Source organism: Hippocampus bargibanti, linkage group LG08 (genome assembly GCF_051943395.1).
Source record: "Hippocampus bargibanti isolate YZ-2025 linkage group LG08, ASM5194339v1, whole genome shotgun sequence".
NCBI lineage: Eukaryota > Metazoa > Chordata > Actinopteri > Syngnathiformes > Syngnathidae > Hippocampus > Hippocampus bargibanti.
In genome coordinates this window covers 2,375,425-2,393,702 of record NC_142741.1, presented here as the reverse complement: position 1 = coordinate 2,393,702, position 18,278 = coordinate 2,375,425, and the positions used below count along the sequence as shown (strand labels likewise).

At 40.1% G+C, this 18,278-nt stretch overlaps 1 protein-coding gene across 1 annotated transcript; it reads right to left on the bottom strand.

Annotated features, from left to right (window-relative positions):
- Nucleotides 1–914: 914 nt before the first annotated feature.
- On the bottom strand, nt 915–18,085 carry ttc21b (tetratricopeptide repeat domain 21B). The gene is made up of 29 exons (XM_089003028.1): nt 17,925–18,085; nt 17,401–17,530; nt 17,194–17,304; nt 16,785–16,951; nt 16,582–16,704; nt 16,320–16,477; nt 15,204–15,288; nt 15,008–15,106; nt 14,743–14,935; nt 13,483–13,580; nt 13,151–13,351; nt 12,936–13,065; nt 11,836–11,993; nt 11,411–11,635; nt 11,102–11,340; nt 10,852–10,924; nt 10,138–10,248; nt 9,918–10,056; nt 8,906–9,012; nt 7,721–7,909; nt 7,481–7,591; nt 7,330–7,411; nt 6,112–6,262; nt 5,870–6,031; nt 5,127–5,322; nt 3,908–4,132; nt 2,870–2,990; nt 2,719–2,786; nt 915–2,640 (listed from the first exon to the last, which is right to left on the bottom strand). The coding sequence occupies exons 1-29, from the start codon at nt 17,946–17,948 to the stop codon at nt 2,563–2,565; spliced, it is 3,954 nt and encodes a 1,317-aa protein (XP_088859154.1). The 5' UTR covers nt 17,949–18,085; the 3' UTR covers nt 915–2,562.
- Nucleotides 18,086–18,278: the final 193 nt, after the last annotated feature.

Here is an 18,278-nt window from a genome sequence, read left to right as displayed (position 1 = left end):
GCAATTTGTTGTTTAAATCGTGACACTTACCATACGACGGATCGAAAAATCGCCCAGCTGTTTGCTTCAGTGGGGACGACGAGGAGTTCGATGTCAAAAGAGGAGCAGCGACGTGGATCACACAAGTTGAGGGGAAAACTGCCCCCACGACACAACTGTGGAGTGTGTCTGCCTTCAACTGGGCTGGATCTCACACTGCAAGCATCCATGGTTTGGTTCGGTACAAATACAGTGAAACCTCAACTTACAAAAACCTTATTTTACAAACTTTTCGTCCTACAAACGTCAAATTCATGAAAATTAAACCTTATAATAAGCACTATTTTCACAATACACACCCACTACGGCTGGCAGAGTGATCTTCGGCGGAAGCACACGACCGAACAGCACCAGAGGTTAAGTTACCAACAGTCCATATAGAAGGTAAATCTCCTTCCATAAGCCATCAACGACCATCAAAAAGGTAAATAAAACTTTATTTTACAGCAGTTTATAACTTTAATTACAGTCCTCATGTAATGCGCCTCTCTTTCCAAACAGCAATTCCCTTTTGGACCTTCGACCTCCAACACCATTCCATCAAGCCATAAATGACCATCACAAATGTAAATAAAGTGACTTTATGATACAATGCAGTGTATTTCTTTCATTACAATACAATAGCGCATTTATTATACATAGAATAAGGTATGTTGTGTGGTTTTAAGGCTTATTTAGTTGAAAAGTATATTTTATGGAAACCCGGGAACGGATTATTCCCATTTTAATGGTTTCCTATGGGAAATGTTTTTTTGAGATACACACTTTTCACCTTACACACTCTGTCTGGGAACCAATTAAGTTCGTAAGTTGAGGTCTCACTGTACTTGAAAGGCTTGAAGGACAGTCTGAAAAATATGACACATAAATAAAACTATACAAAAATGATTTTTATTTGTGTTTTAGACATAAGCTTTTCATTGTAAAAAATATTAAAGCAAGTCTTAAATCAACTTATTGACAAAAGAAAACTTTTAATATTCGTCTGTATGACGACAGGATGAAGTGGTTATAAAAAGTCTACACACCCCTGTTGCATTGCCATGTTTTTTTTTGTAATGCAAAAACAACGGAAACAAAATAAATCATTTTGAAACATGTTCCATCAGCAATGAAACTTAACGTGGACAGTTTATTTATTTTTGTAAAGATTCCCAACTCAAAACATTAATCATGAAAATAACCCCAAACCGACAGTGAAGTTTGGCTGATTCTAGCATCACATTTTTGAGCTGTTTTTCTTCAGCCTTAGAAGAGTTGCAGGGAATTGGGGACAATTTAAAATGGCGGTCAGTGAAATCGTAAAAGCCTTCAGGCTTCTGCGTGACAGCAAAAGAAAAATGCTAAGAAAAGCCAAATGGAACATATGACTTACTCACTTAATTACTCATTGAGTTGCAGTGATACCTTTGGCTTACGAACTTAATTGGTTCCCAGACAGAGTGTGTAAGGTGAAAAGTGTGTATCCCAAAAATTAATTTCCCCTAGGAAACCATCAAAATGAGAATAATCCGTTCCCAGGTCCCCATAAAACATAATTTTCTACTTTTTTATTTTCTAAATTTAATTTTCTAAGCCTTAAAACTACACAAAATATACCTTATTTTATGTATAATAAATGCGCTATGGTATTATAATGAAAGAAATAAACTGTACTATATAATAAAGTCATTTTATTTACCTTTGTGATGGTCGTTGATGGCTTGATGGAATGGAGTGGCCGGTTTCATCAGCATTAAACACTTGAGGATGTCTCGTTTGCGAACGACACATCACTCATTGAGGCAGCTCCGTGTACGACAAAAGTTCGTATGCCTAGGTAAGATTTTCATAAATGTAACGTTTGTAAACTGAAAAGTGCGTAAGCCAAGGGGTTTGTAAACCGAGGTATCACTGTACTTTATTTGGTGTAAATCGAATGCCCTTCAAAGAACCACTGAGTTTTTTTACATTAAAGGTTAACAAAGTGCGTTACCTTTTTGTTTTTTTTTTTTATGCCACGTAACCAGGCATTTGAACAGGGGTGTGTAGACTTTCAACTCATTCACTGCCAGACATGTGCAAAAATGTCTCCACTCTCATGCCAGGGTTTTTGTCATTTTCACTTAAATTCCAGGACCCTCAGAATATTGAGTTTTAGGACTACATAAACATTCAACGCAGTGTAAGAAACCTTAGACTATCTTCATTCATCAAAAAAAAAAGTTATTCCTAAGTTATATGGGTCTGGAGTTATCTGAGCTTGAAATGGGGGCGTTTGTACAAAATAGAATACAATACATTTCTTTAACAACAGCTGAAGCTGTAACAAAGCGCTAACATAGACGTAGACTCGTGGAAGATAAAAACATTGCCAGACATGGCCAGCGCTTTATCGGCACCCAAACATGAAAAAAACAACAACAACAAATTCGTGAATGGCGCTCTCCGTCATATTTTCAATTCCCGAATAAATTTGTGAATGGCAGTGAATGAGTTAAACATGTCTGAAATGAGTCCATCATTCAACAGCCGGTTGAGATTTTAAGGCCTTAAGGCAGCACGAGCTTTGTCCAAAATGTCCTTTCTCATTTTCGGATAGTTTGGATGAGCAGCGAGAACCTGTGGATGAAGCAAAGCAATTTATGATTCCCAAATTATGGGATGTTTTCCAACTGGAAGCAACCTGAGACACCTCACCTTGTGGCAAACATCAATGGCGTCAAAATGGCGCTTGGCTTTTAAATAGTTGAAGGCAAGCTTGTATCCTAAGATGGAGAATATTTGAAATGTGCTTTGAAATACGCTCTTCATTCAAATGTATCTTCATAAGTGATTATGATGAGCATACCAATAGATGGGTTGGACTGATTTCCATATTTCCAAGCCAGTTCATAGTTGAATGCTGCATCTCGGAATGCCTGCTCTTTCTCCATGATAAAACCTCGATACTCATAAGCTTTACAACATGACTGCAAAGAAAATCCAGAGTTTGAAGGACAACCGACACCTCCGGACAAGTTGCGTCCAAAGTTTGTAAAATCACTTCAAATGACTTCTACTGAGCGTATTTTACAAAGATTCCACGGCATATAGCTATATTTTACGTTATAAGACTCGCGCTGAATATTCAGGAAGTCTTGTTTTTGAGTTGGTGACGATTCCTGACGTGACGTCACGTCAGGAACGCCCCCTGACCGAGAAAGCGACACACAATGCCTTTTGAGTACTTTGTTTGGTCTGAAAACATCGTGTTGATCCGTGTTGATGGCGAAATAAAAAGGAAAACACATAAATAACGCCATGGTGAATCGTTGTGTGTTGCACCAAGACTACTATTTGATACTAGTTGACACAAATTCGCAGCAAACAAATCAGCCCATTTCCAACAGAGCTTGGGCGCCATCTTGTGCATTTTCTGGGCACTACATTGCGAGTCCAGACGGCTCGAATTGATACGGAAGGACTTCTTTAATCGATTGCAAACATTTATGCTTTCCTCTTCAGAACTATTTAAATCATATTCATAACTGGATGAGTAAGAAGAAAGCATCTTCTCTGTATCTGAACTCTATGAAGCCATTGTTTTGATTCCGGAGCAAGGCAGTTTGTGAAGGAGTATCCTGGCGTGACGTCACAAACAAGGGGGCGGGACTTTCTCAATATCCCCAGTTCCAAGCTCATTTTATGGCAGTTTTGGGACACTAACTCATTTTTATTGGTGTTTTGCATTTGACTAAAAATATCAGCCGGAATGTTTTGGGTATTTTAGATGCTATAAAATGTTTTTCTGATGTCAGTTAGGAAACCAAAAAAATGGTGTCGGTTGTCCTTTAAGTGTTTATAATATACAGCGACATTAAGAAAAAAAAAATACATTACGACAGACCTTGTTATGATTAAGGCATCTCTTCAGGAGGTCATCTGCCAAGTCGTACTTCCCCGAATGGATGTAAATGTCCGCCAGGAGCAGCCAGCTCTTCTCAAACTCGTCGGCGTCAACGATATTCCACGTCATCTTTGCGATGCGTTTCAGTTGGTTCCTGGCTCGGGGAGTTTGTTTTAGCATCATGTATGCCGTTGCCATGGCTAACAGCGCTGGCACGTGGTCTTTCTAAATGCGCACAAAAAACATCCTGGTCAAATAGGACGAAGGCAGGAAAACAGGCTCCTCCCTTTTTTTGTCTGTTTCACGATAATGTCATCTACAAAAGCAATAAAATACAGCGATACCTCAGCTTCCGAACTTAATTGGTTCCCAGAAAAGGCGAAAAGTTCGTCTGCCAAACATGTATTTCCCATAAGAAACCATTAAAAATGAGAATAATCCGTTCCCAGGTCGCCATAAAACAGGGGTGTCAAAGTCATTTTTTTGCCGCGGGCCACATTGTAATTATGGTTTCCTTTCGAGGGCCGTTATGAATTTGGGGAACCCATTAGAATGTTTAAATCCCTTCAAATATTACATATAGAGCACACAGCAAATTAATGAATAACTCGTTTTCAAATCTGAAGTCAAGAATAATGACTTTTATTGTGGTTGACATCCAAAAATATGAAATTTTGGCTCAGATTTTAGCAATCATCATGGAATTTAACAAGTTTGATTTGCTTTCGCGGGCCGAAAAAAAATGATGTGGCGGGCCAGATTTGGCCCGCGGGCCTTGACTTTGACACCTGTGCCATAAAACATAATTTTCTACTAAATAAGCCTTAAAACTACACAAAATAGACCTTATTTTATGTATAATAAATGTGCTATTGCATTGTAATTCAAGAAATAAACTGTACAGTATAATAAAGCCCTCGAAAACTAGTTCATATCCCAAGATTATATTCTCGCGGATTTAATGTTCGTAAAGCGAAAGGTTCGTGAGCTAAAGCGTTCGTAAACTGAGGTATCGCTGTATTACAAAGGAATGTCTAAAATCTTAGTGGAATGGGTGATATGGGAAGGTGACCTGCTGTTTATTCCTTAAAACGGGGAAGGATGACGTCACTTGACGGATTATACTAATCCCTCGTTTTTTCACATATAATGAGGACCAGAATAACCTGCGAAAAACAAAAATCAGCAAAGTAGGATAGCAAGGGATGACTGTACTCACTTCGTTAGTTGCAAACTCTGTGAAAACACCAAGAGCTTTCTCAATATTGGCTTTTGTTTTCGTAGTTAGTAAACAGTAGTTCTCCAGGATCCGAAGCTGTACATGTCCACCAGACGTTTGCGGCTTGATCTCCTTGACAAGCCTTTCAGCTGTTCTCACTGCAACCTGCTCTGTCTCTTGCTTCTCTGTCGAGTTCCTGTTTCAGATCGGTCGACAGATATCGGCAATTTTTTAGTTTGTGAGTTACATCGGAAGCGTGTATCTGTATCGTGCCATTGACGCAACTCAGTTCACGAGCAGCGATTTGTCAGATAGAATTAGAAACTCTTCTTAAAAGAACTTCTCAGCTCTTAATTGTCACTCAAGGTTGTTTAGTTTACTGTTAAACTAAACATGTAATATAATTTATAACGTGATAATACTTTCAAGGAGTTGTTTTAAAAACCCGCCAGGATGCTAGCTTGGCCAATGCTAACACATAATGGCAGATAGATTTGTGTCTATGTAGTGATGTGAAAAAGCAAAATGTGCCTTCAATTAAACAATAATAGATTGATACCTTGGCTTACGAACTTAATTGGTTCCCAGACAGTGTGTAAGGTGAAAAGTGTGTATCCCAAAAAATAATTTCCCATAGGAAACCATTAAAATGAGAATAATCCGTTCCCAGGCCCCCATAAAACATAATTTTCTACTTTCTAATTTTCTAAGGCTTAAAACTACACACCACTGTTTCCACTCACCCAACTTCACCATCTAAATTCTCAAATACTTCTCCTCCCATTGTGTCACTGTCAGGATTTAGGTAGATTTCGATCATGTTATAAATTGCATTTTGACCCCAATCATTATCTTTCCGTGCTTGGTTGAAGTGGCGGAGAGCAGCGTTAGATTCCCCCGTGTACCTGAGGAACAGATGAGTACAAATTTAGTTCACTGATGCGCAAATCACACAACGCAAAATTTCGGGCCAAATCAAACTCACCAAAGATAAAGTCCTTTGCAGTAGTTAAAACCGGGATCGAACTTAGCCCGAGAAGAATGTTTTTCCGCTCGATCAAAACATTTGGGGACATCTTCCAACTTTCCCGCTCTCCTCAGCAAGTCAATGAGACGTGAGAGTGTTGGGTAGTTGTCTACCAAGTCCAAACAATAAATCAAGAAATAAATACATAAATAAATAAAATAGATGGATGGATGGATAGACAGATAGACAGACAGATAGAAATACAAATGGATAGATAGACAATAAAATAGATAGACAGAGACAGACAGATAGACAATAAAATAGATTGACAGACAGACAGGCAATAAAATAGATACAGAGAGACAGACAATAAAATAGATAGGCAGACAGACAGACGGACATACAGATAGACAATAAAATAAACAGACAGACAGACAATGAAATAGATGGACAGACACCCAGATAATAAAATAGACAGACAGACATATAGACAATGAAATAGATGGACAGACAGACAGATAATAAAATAGACAGACAGACAGACAGATGGACAATAAAATACATAAACAGACAGACAGATAGACAATAGATAGATAGACAGACAGACAATAAAATAGATACAGACAGACAGGCAGACAATAAAATAGATAGACAGACAGATGGACATTAAAATAGATAGACAGATAGACAGACAATAAAATAGATGGACAGATAGACAGACAACAAAATAGATAAACAGAGACAATAAAATAGATAGACAGACAGCCAGACAGACAATAAAATAGACAGACAGTCAAGACAGACAGACAGAGAGAGAGACAGACAGACAGATAGCGCTGGTCTGATCTCTGGCACGAGGCGGCATTTCCCTTTTATACAGCCGCCCCCATTTCAAGCTCAGATAACTCTAGAGCCATATAACTTAGGAATTAAATCTTTTTTCTCTGATGAAATAAGACAGTCTAAGGTTTCTTATGCTGAATTGAATGTTTATGTAGTCCTAAAACTCAATATTCTGTGGGTCCGGGAATTTGAGTGAAGATGACAAAAACCCTGGCACTGGAGTGGACACATTTTTGCACACCGTCTGGCAGTGAATCGGTTGTTTGTTTATGTCGTATGTGCCTTGTGATTGACTGCCAAATATGACAACCTGGCATCATGCAACATTTTCATGTGAAGGATCACAAAGCCAATGATGATCATCATTGCCAAAATGATTGTGAGTTTTTACACCTGGCTTGCGCTCCAGAAGTTGCTGATAACGGAAGACGGCCTGCTCGTAGTCTTGTCTCCTGAACATCAGGTCAGCCATCATCTAAACACATACACGTCGTTGTGATGTATTCCAAATCGGCCCAAGTAAGCATTGAAAAACCAAACGCACCAGAGTTGCATCTTCATTAAACTGGTCGCTCTTCAAGATGACGTTGCATTGTTCCTGACACGAATCGAGCTCATCGATGGTGAGGAACATTTGGGCTAACTCCAGCATCACCTATAAATGGCGAGAAAAAAAAAAAAAGAACCACCCAATACCGCTTTAGCGTTAGTACGGAGAAGGATCACATTTGAGCACAGCTGCGGCAGGGAGGACATAGGGCGTTTTGATTCAGCGGTAACAGACCTTGTGATCCGTTTCGCAGTAAACAAGAGCTTCTTTGTAGAACTTGATAGCTCTCTCATAGCCCCTCTGACTCGTGTAGTGCTGAGCGATCTCAGAGCAGATCTTGGCGGCGAGCTGCTTCTGCATGGGGACGGCGTCAGGCTCTTCCAGTTCCACCCGCTTTAACACTTTGGCCTGTACCTCCCGGGCCTAGCAACGGTACCATTTATAAAATGTCAACAACTTTAATCCATTTCAAGCATCCTTAAAGGACACCTGACAGCATTTTTTGGTTTCCTAACTGACATCAGAAAAACGTTTTATAGCATCTAAAATACCCAAAACACGCAGACATATATTTTTAGTCAAATGCAAAACACCAATAAAAATGACTTAAAGTGTCCTAAAACTGCCACAAAATGAGCTTGGAACGGGCGAGATTCAGAAAGTCCCGCCCCCTTTTTCGTGACATCACACCAGTATACTCCTTCACAAACTGCCTTGCTCCAGAATCAAAACAATGGCTTCAGAGAGTTCAGATTCGGAGAAGATGCTTTGTTGTTACTCATGCAGTCATTAATATGATTCAAATAGTTCTGAAGAGGAAAGCATAAATGTTTGCAATCGATTAAAGAAGTCCTTCCGTATCAATTCAACCGTCTGGACTCCAATGTAGTGTCCATAAAATGCACAAGATGGCGCACAAGCTCTGTTGGAAATGACCTAATTTGTCCGCTGGGAATTTGTGTAAACTTACACCTTCTTTATGCGTGTTAGCGCAATTGGCTGCGACACACAACGATTCACCATTGCGCTGTTTCTGTCGTTTTCCTTCTAATTTTCGCCATCAACACAGTGTTTTCAGACAAAAAAAAAGTACCCATAATGCATTGTGTCGCTTTATCGGTCAGGGGCGTTCCCTCCGTGACGTCACTTAGGGCATCGTCATCAACTTGAAAGCAAGACTTCCTGAATATTCAGTGCAGTAAACCGTAAAATATAGCTATATGCCGTGGAATCTTTGTAAAATACGCTCAGTAGAAGTCATTTGAAGTGATTTTACAAATTATGGACGCAATTCGGGCTTTAATGTAACGGTCATTGTTTTTTATATTGTATTTGAGATAGCGGCTCGATGTAAAATAGAAACTCTTATGTCTTCCATTGAATAACACCCCCTATCACTCCGAAATTCCAAACACTTACCCTTTGTAAGGTTGTTAAGGCTTCTTCTGTTTTGTCCACCTTATTTTGGACTTTTGCCAACAGCATGAGGTAACGGCAATTATCTGAGAGCGATGACAACTCACTCACTGTGTCGGGCGAGAAAACAGTTGTAAATGATATCAAACGTTAGCGCCATCAACATTCAGGGACGGCCGTTATTACAGTGGCTCGCTTGCGTTATTAGCTCACAGGTTATGGATATTGATCCACCAAAGAGTTTAAAAAACTGTTGTGAACGTCTATGAATTGATAATCAAATTTTGTTAGTCACCCTGACAAATGCATAATAAAAAAAAATACACTTAATTTGAAATAAAAGTGACAAATCAAACTGTGAGTGTTTTAGTTATATAGCTATCTAAGTGGTGTATTAGCTAACTAAATATCTATCTTTTAGTTATATATCTAAGTGGCTGGCTATCTAGCTAGCTATCTGTTGGCTATCTATTTGCTATCTACTAGCTGGCTTGATAGCTTTCTATCTGTGTATTTAATAGTGACATTCGGTGTATTAGCTAACTAACTATCTAGCTAGCTATTAGCTATATAACTATCGAGGTGGCTGGCTATCTAGCTAGCTATTTGTTGGCTATCTATTAGCTATCTACTAGCTGGTTAGCTAGCTTTCTATCTATTTACTTCCGGGTTGAGTGAACCCTGGCGCGTGTGGCTGCCACTACTCACCCACAGAAAAGCTATCCAGTGACTGTAAAGTGACCTTGAGAGTTTTGAAAGGCACTTAGAAATTAAATGGATTCTTCTTCTTATCTTATTATTATTATTATTATTATTATTATTATAACATGACAAGACGAAACAAACCTGACTGGGTGAAACAAACAATCACCTGACACTGCATGGTCATACCGGGAGTCCTTTTAACTGCCACTGATTAAACCTGTGCAGCTGCAGGCGGGGCCCTTACAGTGCCACCCCGTTGGTCGCAAACCGAAACGCGACATGGTTTGAGCCGCAAAAATGCATCATGCACCTGGTTCGCGGGAGAGAGAGTCATGGAGGAGTTTCTCGCAGCGCTCGTATTGCTTCATCTTCATCAGCAGCTCAGCTAGGTCATAGCGCAGGAAGTTCTGTTGCTCAGACTTCAGCGCCCTTTCATAATAATGTATTGCCTGTGTAACAAGAAACTTTGGGTCAATACCGACATTTGTCCGAGAGTCAATCATGCGTATCCCTGCAAATGAGTTCCAAACCTTGGCGTAATAGTGAGTCTTGACCAGAGCTTTTCCAAACTTGCTGGCAAGGGCACCATCTTTGGGGGTTTTCTCCAAAGCGTGCTCATAGACTTCAATGGCCTTTTCTGGCTGAGGAAAAACATGGTAAAAGGTGACTGGTAGGCCAGTACGCATGGTTTAACATTTTAAACTGGAGTTATAAATGTCTGCAAATTTGATATCTCTTATTGACATAGACGGTATAAAAAGGGGCAGTAATTTATTCATGTAACTGGAATTCCATACAGAGATAGAGTGTCAAACTAGCCTTACACAGAATTTAGGACTTGGGAAACTCCTTTAACTACGTTTTACTAATGTATCACTTAAATTTGCATATACAGTAAAGTCTCATTATATCGATATTCAAGGGAGTCCGAAAAAATATCGATGTAACCGGGACTATCGATATATCCGACCCTGTTTGCATGTAATTTTCTCCGTGCATGCATAGAAATAGTATCGATATAACCGGGACTATCGATATATCCAATATCGATATAACGAGACTTTACTGTACTCTCAATAAATAGCTTGGCAGAGGGCTGCAGAATTCAGGCGTCTGTCATGAATGGCTACGTTTCCTGCCGGCAGTAAAGATAATCTTTCTGGGTCCGAGCCTTCGTCCACAGTGTCCGATCGAACATCTGACACATTCTGAAAGAAAGTCATTAATTGCTTCTGCAAACTTACCTCTAAAATGTACATGTAAGCATCCCCTAATAAGATGTAGGTTTGAGGACCGGGTACTTTTTCCACCATTTCCCTGTAGAACAGACCAAGACGTGGGGAAAACATTGGCAGAGGTCTGACTAGGGCTTTATCGGCACCCCCCGCAAGAAAAACCAAAATCCGAACACGTCATGCTTTTCAATTCCCGAATAAATTCGCGAATGACAGTGAATGAGTTAATGACGCAAAGATCTGATTGGCTTCCGCTCACCTGTAGCAGCTCACATACAGACGCGTGTCCTTTTTGTGGTTTAGGTAAATGTCTGCCATTTTCTCCTTGGCTTGGATGTAGTAGAGCTGATCGGGTGTAATGTTTCGGAGCATGCTCAGGGCCAACTCGGTGTCACCTCGAAGCAAAGCCAGGTCTGCGTTGGCAATGGTGACACGGAGCTCTTCGCTCGTTCCCGAGAATTCGTTGATGGCATCTTGCATGACCTTGGCTGCTTCATGCTGTGATGTTAATTTGGGATATGAGTCGACGCAAGGCAAGGTCCTGTTTATAAATCTGCATTCTTTATACCTGTTCTCCGTTGAGCCACAAGGCCTCGGCTAACTCCAAAAAGACAGACACAAAGTCTGCGGAAGTCAAGTCGAGCTTTCTGGTTTTGGATTTGGCTGATGAACCGGCCCGGCAGACGCCGGGAAGACTCATTGCCATTTGCAAAATCTGAATAGCCTCAGTCAGTTCACCCATTTTCTTCTTTGCTTGCGCTTTGATCAGGAGGTATAAGGGATGCTCTTGAATCTGAAATGGACAAGAATGGTAGCTCATGAAGGTCAATTATTATCTCCGTGTCTTATACAAGATATATACCATAGTACGGAACCTGAGTTTGTGGTAGGGAAGGTCAAGTCAATGTTTCCCATTGAAATGAATAGCACTTGGATTAATCCGTTCCAACCGCCGAGCGAAATTCCATGTGACGACAACGACAATGATCTCACCTCAAAGTTATGACTGAGGCAGACTTCAAGCGACTGGGAGCACAAAGTCACGCTGCCGCGCAGCAAATGGATCTGTGCCATGAGCAGATGAGAGTCCGTATGAGAAGGACATTGTTCCAGGCAGTGTTGGAGACTGCTCTGGGCGGCATCGACATCACCTGAATGGACACAGATCCATTGTTCGTGAAAAAGTCAGTTCTACCAATCAGCCATTTAAAAAACACAATACAGTGATACCTTGGCTTACAAATTTAATTGGTTCCCGGACAGAGTGTGTAAGGTGAAAAGTGTGTATCCTAAAAATTAATTTCCCATAGGAAACCATTAAAATGAGAATAATCCATTCTCCGGTCCCCATAAAACATAATTTTCTAATTTTCTAAGCCTGAAAACTACACAAAATATACCTTATTTTATGTATAATAAATCTGCTATGGTATTATAATTAAAGACATAAACTGTACTGTATAATAAAGTCGTTTTATTTAACTTTGTGATGGTCGTTGATGGCTTGATGAAATGGAGTGGCCGGTTTCATCAGCAGTAAACACTTGATGAGGAATGTAGCCTTCTTCTTTCACCATCTTGAGGAATTATCCTTGTAGGTGCTTTCTCTGTGATAATTTTACCTAGTTCCTCATCAATTGTGTTCTGTTCAGCTGGGTTGATAACTTTTTGCATCAGGTGTACAGATGGCTTGTACGGGTTATTTGTGGAACCTGATTGATGGGATATTTTAACCTTGCAGTCTACACTCTGCCATTGAACTATCAAAGTTGAAACGAGTCCAAATTTCACTGTTTTCTATCCATTTGCTCATTCTCTCTCTGTCGTCTGCCTGTCTTTTTAAGGTTCTTGACCAATCACGTGGCGTTAACCAAAGACTGGGGCCGGGGAATAGGGGACAAAAACAGTTGGCTGCCATTTTGTTGTTAGGAGAACGGGCTCGTTCGCGAACGACACATCGCTTATTGTGGCGCTCCGTGTGTATCCCAAATAAAAGTTTGTATGCCAAGGTAAAATTTTCATAAATTTAACATTCGTAAACCGAAAAGTTTGTTGGCCAAAGGGTTTGTAAACCGAGGTATCACTGTACTCACCTGACTGATATCTGACTTTAGCTTGCAGGAAGAGCCCTTGAAGGAGCCCGGGCACAATCTTGACCACCGTATCCAATAATGCAGCACAGTTTTTGAGCTGAGAGGCAGGGGACTGACCCTGAGTTGGAGGCTAAACCACATCAGATGAGAATAGAATTTGATAATCATCCAAAAAACACCTTTTCAAGGTAGAACATTCAAGACTAACGTTGTACCTTAGTGGGACATAGGGCGAGGTACTCCTTGACAATCTGTAAAAGGAAGTCAGGGTTCAACTTGTGAAAGTACTCAGCGCCCAAAGGTAGACCCTGGAGAGTCGAGAAGTGCGTTTCCACAGCGTCGTTCAGGAGTTTGGTCACCTCTTCTTGAGGGTTGCGCTTTTTGATTGCCACAAGTGCACGCAGAAATATGAGATCCTGTTTAGATAGGGGGAGAAAAAGTGTCAATATAGTAAAAACGTATTATATTTCGGTACAGTTAGCAGATGCTTCATGATAACAATTGGAGAAAAAAGAACATTTAAGAGAGCGCTTTTAATCAACGATACCCCTGATTTTCCAATGGATTGCTGAATTTCCGTGATAAATTCCAGTTGTTGGTCTGCATCTTCAAGACGGCCTTCTAGCAGCTGGCATTGAATTATACCTGAGCAGTAAAATTTCCGTTATCATGCAAGTAGGGGTGAGTTTTGTCATTTTGTAACAAACCTACAGTGGATTCAAACAGAAATTAATATAAATAACGAAATAAATAAACAAAATAGAAATAATTAAATAAAATATGTATTTTTAGATGTATCATTAGCTTGATTTGTTTTATATATGGATTATCGAAACGGATTAGCAGAGCGCCGATGCGTCTGTGGAACTGTCGCGGCTTGGAATTGAAACGGATTTACGTGGGACAGAAGATGTGAGACAATCTCTTTTCGTTAATTGATGCTACAGCTTCGTGTTAGCTTTCAACATTTCGCTTGTAGCAGACGTACACATTTCACCATGAAGTCCCTGATCCACTAATGAAAAGGACACTTTGATCCTCTCCTCTTTCATCTCGAACTGCTTCATACAACAAAGCGGGTGCAGGAAGTGCTTATTTGGTGTGTCCTTGAGAGTTTTGAAAGGCGCTTGGAAATGAAATGTATTACAGTAAAGTCTCGTTATATCGATATTCAAGGGAGTCCGAAAAAATATCGATATAACCGGGACTATCGATATATCCGACCCTGTTTGCATGTAATTTTCTCCGTGCGTGCATAGAAATAGTATCGATATAACCGGGACTATCGATATATCCGATATCGATATAACGAGACTTTACTGTATTATTATTCAGTTATGTTTTGTTGTTGTTTTGACTCCACGATGGCGGCGCAAAAGTGGCTGCCTTTACAGCAAGTCCTGTAATGTGTTTTTCTACTTCTTCCTTTCCTTTCTTTCATCACTTTGCTGCTGTGGAATGTAAATTTCTCCACTGCGAGACTAATAAAGGCTAATCCAATGCAATACAATCCAATCCTGTGACTGTAAAATGACCTTGAGAGTTTTGAAAGGCGCTTATGAATGAAATGTATTATTTTTTATTATTATCTATTTGCTATCTATCTATCTAGCTGGCTATCTAGCTAGCTATCTAAAAACTAACTAAAACGATTAGCTATCTATTAGCTAGCTAACTTTCTACCTATTTGATTTACTTCCGGGTTGAGTGAACGCTGGCGCGTGTGGCTGCCGCTGCTCACCCACAAAAATGAAATTAAATCTAGAACCTCTTTTTCACCTTTCCATAAAAGGTATTTGCAATTTACCGGTCAGTGCAGGGAGGCTCGTCTCATCCAGAGTCATGGCCGTTTTGTACCACTTGACAGCTTCCTTGATTTTACCCTGAAGAACCATCAGGTAGCCCAACTCTGTGGCTAAATCCGAGTTCCCTTCCGTCACGCAGTATGCTTTTTCCACCATTTTGAACACTTGCTCAAGCACCTTTTCATTTCGTCCACACTATGAGGAATTATTACATTGTAAATGTTGGAAATTCAGACAAAAGTGTAAACACAGAAAGTAATGTCTTACAACTCTGGTGAAGGCAAGAGATAGTCTATAGGCAAGTTCGGGATTGCGCGGTTCCAGCATGTCCAGACTGCTGATGAGGTTGGCAAGATGTTTGGTTGACTGCCAAGTGAGATACACAAACAGTGTAAATAACTTCCTCCAACCGCTCTTCTGTCACGTCATGATAGACTGCGGATTGGAAATGATGCGACTTTACCTCAGGCATATCTCCAGTTTTACATAAGGAATGCAGAGTTAGCATTTGTAGTGCATCCAGGTTGTTTTTATCCATTTGTAAAAGTCTGAAACAATACACAGAATGCAAGTTAAAGGACAACCGACGCCTCCGGGCAAGTTGTGTGTATAATTTGTAAAATCACTTCTACTGAGCGTATTTGACAAAGATTCCACCGCATATAGCTATATTTTACGTTTTAAGACTTGCGCTGAATATTCAGGAAGTCTTGTTTTTGAGTTGGTGACGAGTCCGTACGTGACGTCACTAAAGGAACGCCCCTGACCGAGAAAGCGACACACAATGCATTTTGGGTACTACGTTTGGTCTGAAAACTTCGTGTTGAGCCGTGTTGAATGGCGAAATTAGAAGTAAAACACATAAATGACGCGATGGTGAATCGTTGTGTGTTGCACCAAGACTACTATTTGATACTAGTTGACACAAATTCCCAGCAGACAAATCAGCCCATTTCCAACAGAGCTGGGGCGCCATTTGTGCATTTTATGGAACGCTACATTGGAGTCCTGACGGCTCTAATTGATATGGGTGGACTTCTTTAATCGATTGTAAACATTTATGCTTTCCTCTTCAGAACTACAGTAAAGTCTCGTTATATCGATATCGGATATATCGATAGTCCCGGTTATATCGATATTATTTCTATGCACGCACGGAGAAAATTACATGCAAACAGGGTCGGATATATCGATAGTCCCGGTTATATCGATATTTTTTCGGACTCCCTTGAATATCGATATAACGAGACTTTACTGTATTTGAGTCATATTCATAACTGGATGAGTAATAAGAAAGCGTCCTGGCGTGACGTCACGAACAAGGGGGTGTGACCTTCTGAAACTCGCCATTTCCGAGGCCATTTCGAAGTAGTTTTGGGACCCTTTAACTCATTTTTTATTGTTGTTTTGCATTTAACTAAAAATATCAGCCTGCGTGTTTTGGGTATTTTAGATGCTCTAAAACGTTTTTCTGATGTCAGTTAGGAAACAACAAAATGGTGTCGGTTGTCCTTTAATCTGCGGCTACTAATTGATAATGACGTTGGAGAATGACTTGACAAACCATCTCAGCGCTTACCTGATTGCTGCCTCGGTTGTTTGCTCCCAGTCTTGGAGGTTTAAAAACAACGTCATCTTTTTTATAAGAGCAGGTAAGAATCCAGGGAAAGTGGCAATGATCTTGTTAACCACATCTAATGCTCCTGAGTAGTTCTGACGATATTCATAGTATTGCGCCTAGGACAGATGATGGGAATAGAAAATGTGATCAATTCAAGCATTGTGAGTGTTGAACTGAGGTTGACGGATAAATTATAGTCAGGGTATTTTTGTACGCTTACTTTTCCCATCAGAGCAAAAACATCTGGGCCATCCTTCAACCCTTCGTCAAAATATTTTCCAGCCTTTCTGGCATACGCATCCTTCCCACATGTGACATCTATCCATCCTTTCAGGATTATGCCCTAAAGAACAAATATGTCATATCTATTTCACCCCAGTCATCCATGCACCTGATCGTGAATGTGCCTCAAGGTAGCCTAACCTCTTTGGAGCCATTGGAGAGTTTAATCATTCGATCTGTGTATTCCCTGGCTTTGTCATTCCGGCCTAATAGCCACAGAAACATGCCGGCGTGGTAAAGACTCTGGGGAGATGCAGTTTTCCGGTCCTCCTTGATTTTAGCTTCCATTTCTTGAACAACTTCTCTGTCTAGGAATAAGGTGGTATCAATTTAAATCCAGTAATCTCTCTTTCACAGTGTCACTGTTTCATATATTTTTTCCCTGCATGTATTTCCTTTTTTCAAGTTGCATTGTGTTTAATCAATGGTTTAATTGCATACAGGATAGATAGTATTGTATGTGTAATACTAGTTCTTTTGGCAACGTAACCACGCAATAAACAAAACTCCGGTACATTTATCACCAATAAAATGACATAATTTGTCCTACCAGGTTTTGTTTTTTTCTTCTCAGCATACACAAGTGCCATTATCGTACACAGAGACACATCTCGTGCATCTTTTAGGGTATCCAGCTCTGCTGTGGCTTCTCGAATTGAATCTGTAGTTTAAAAAAAGTTAGATGTTGTACATATTACGATGAGACACTAACTCCCATAAACTGGTATTTCTGTCTTGTAGTTTTTCTACAGTTTACCTTGCATTAAAGTGCCATATCCGCGGAAGAAACTGAGAACAGGATCGCCCCTTAATTTGATGAGTGCAGCTTCTGCGGCGTTCACAGCGTGGTTGAAATATTTTTCGTTGCAATAATATCTAATTAAAGCCTGAAAACAAGAGCACCAGAAAGTCAGCACCATAGGTGGGGAGTAACGAGAGATGTTTCAAATGTCTGCACTTTAACATGTATTTCGGAACACGTATTACTCTTTTAGTCGCAGTTTTTGTTCTCAATGTGCTCATATGTCACGAACATTTACATTTTTGTACTTGTTTAGTTTTACACAACTTGAATCAGCACTTCTCTACTTTTACCACTGTTTTTACATTTAATATCCGTTCCTCCACGGAAATACAGGGTAGGTTTGCCACCAGTAAACCACTGCACAGCAAACGCACGAACCAAAAACAACATGAGCGGTATTCTCTTAAAACACTGTCATAATACTTCAGATTAATGCTCCTACTGGCAAGTAAAACGCGTGTAAAATACGCCCTCACCAATGTCGTCTCTTCCTTCTCCATTTTTAGTGAGAAACGCTGAGCATGTGAAACAACCGAAATGCGAATAGGAACGTATTTTTCAATTTGGCGATGGCGATATTGATCAACAATTAGAGTAGTGTTGCATCGTCTTGTGGCGTTCTCATCGCCATATTCCGTCTTCTCGCGTTGCATAGTGACTGTAGAGCTAATTCTTCTTCGTTATTTTGACCATAAACGCAATACTGCCACCAACTGGACCAGGTGGGAAATACATACACGGGTGCGACCGTGACTGTCAAAACCTGATTAAACTTTACAAATTTCGTGCAACACGTGCCTTTGTCGACGCGTCATAAATTATTCAAAAAG

What these genes read in the sequence shown, in the direction of transcription:
- ttc21b (XM_089003028.1), bottom strand. Translation starts at nt 17,948, where the DNA reads ATGGAGAAGGAAGAGACGACATTG. An exon ending in AATCCATTGGAAAATCAGGG is followed by an intron (nt 13,352 to 13,482) that starts GTATCGTTGATT and finishes CTATCTAAACAG; the next exon opens with GATCTCATATTTCTGCGTGC. An exon ending in CCTTAACAACCTTACAAAGG is followed by an intron (nt 7,910 to 8,905) that starts GTAAGTGTTTGG and finishes TACCGTTGCTAG; the next exon opens with GCCCGGGAGGTACAGGCCAA.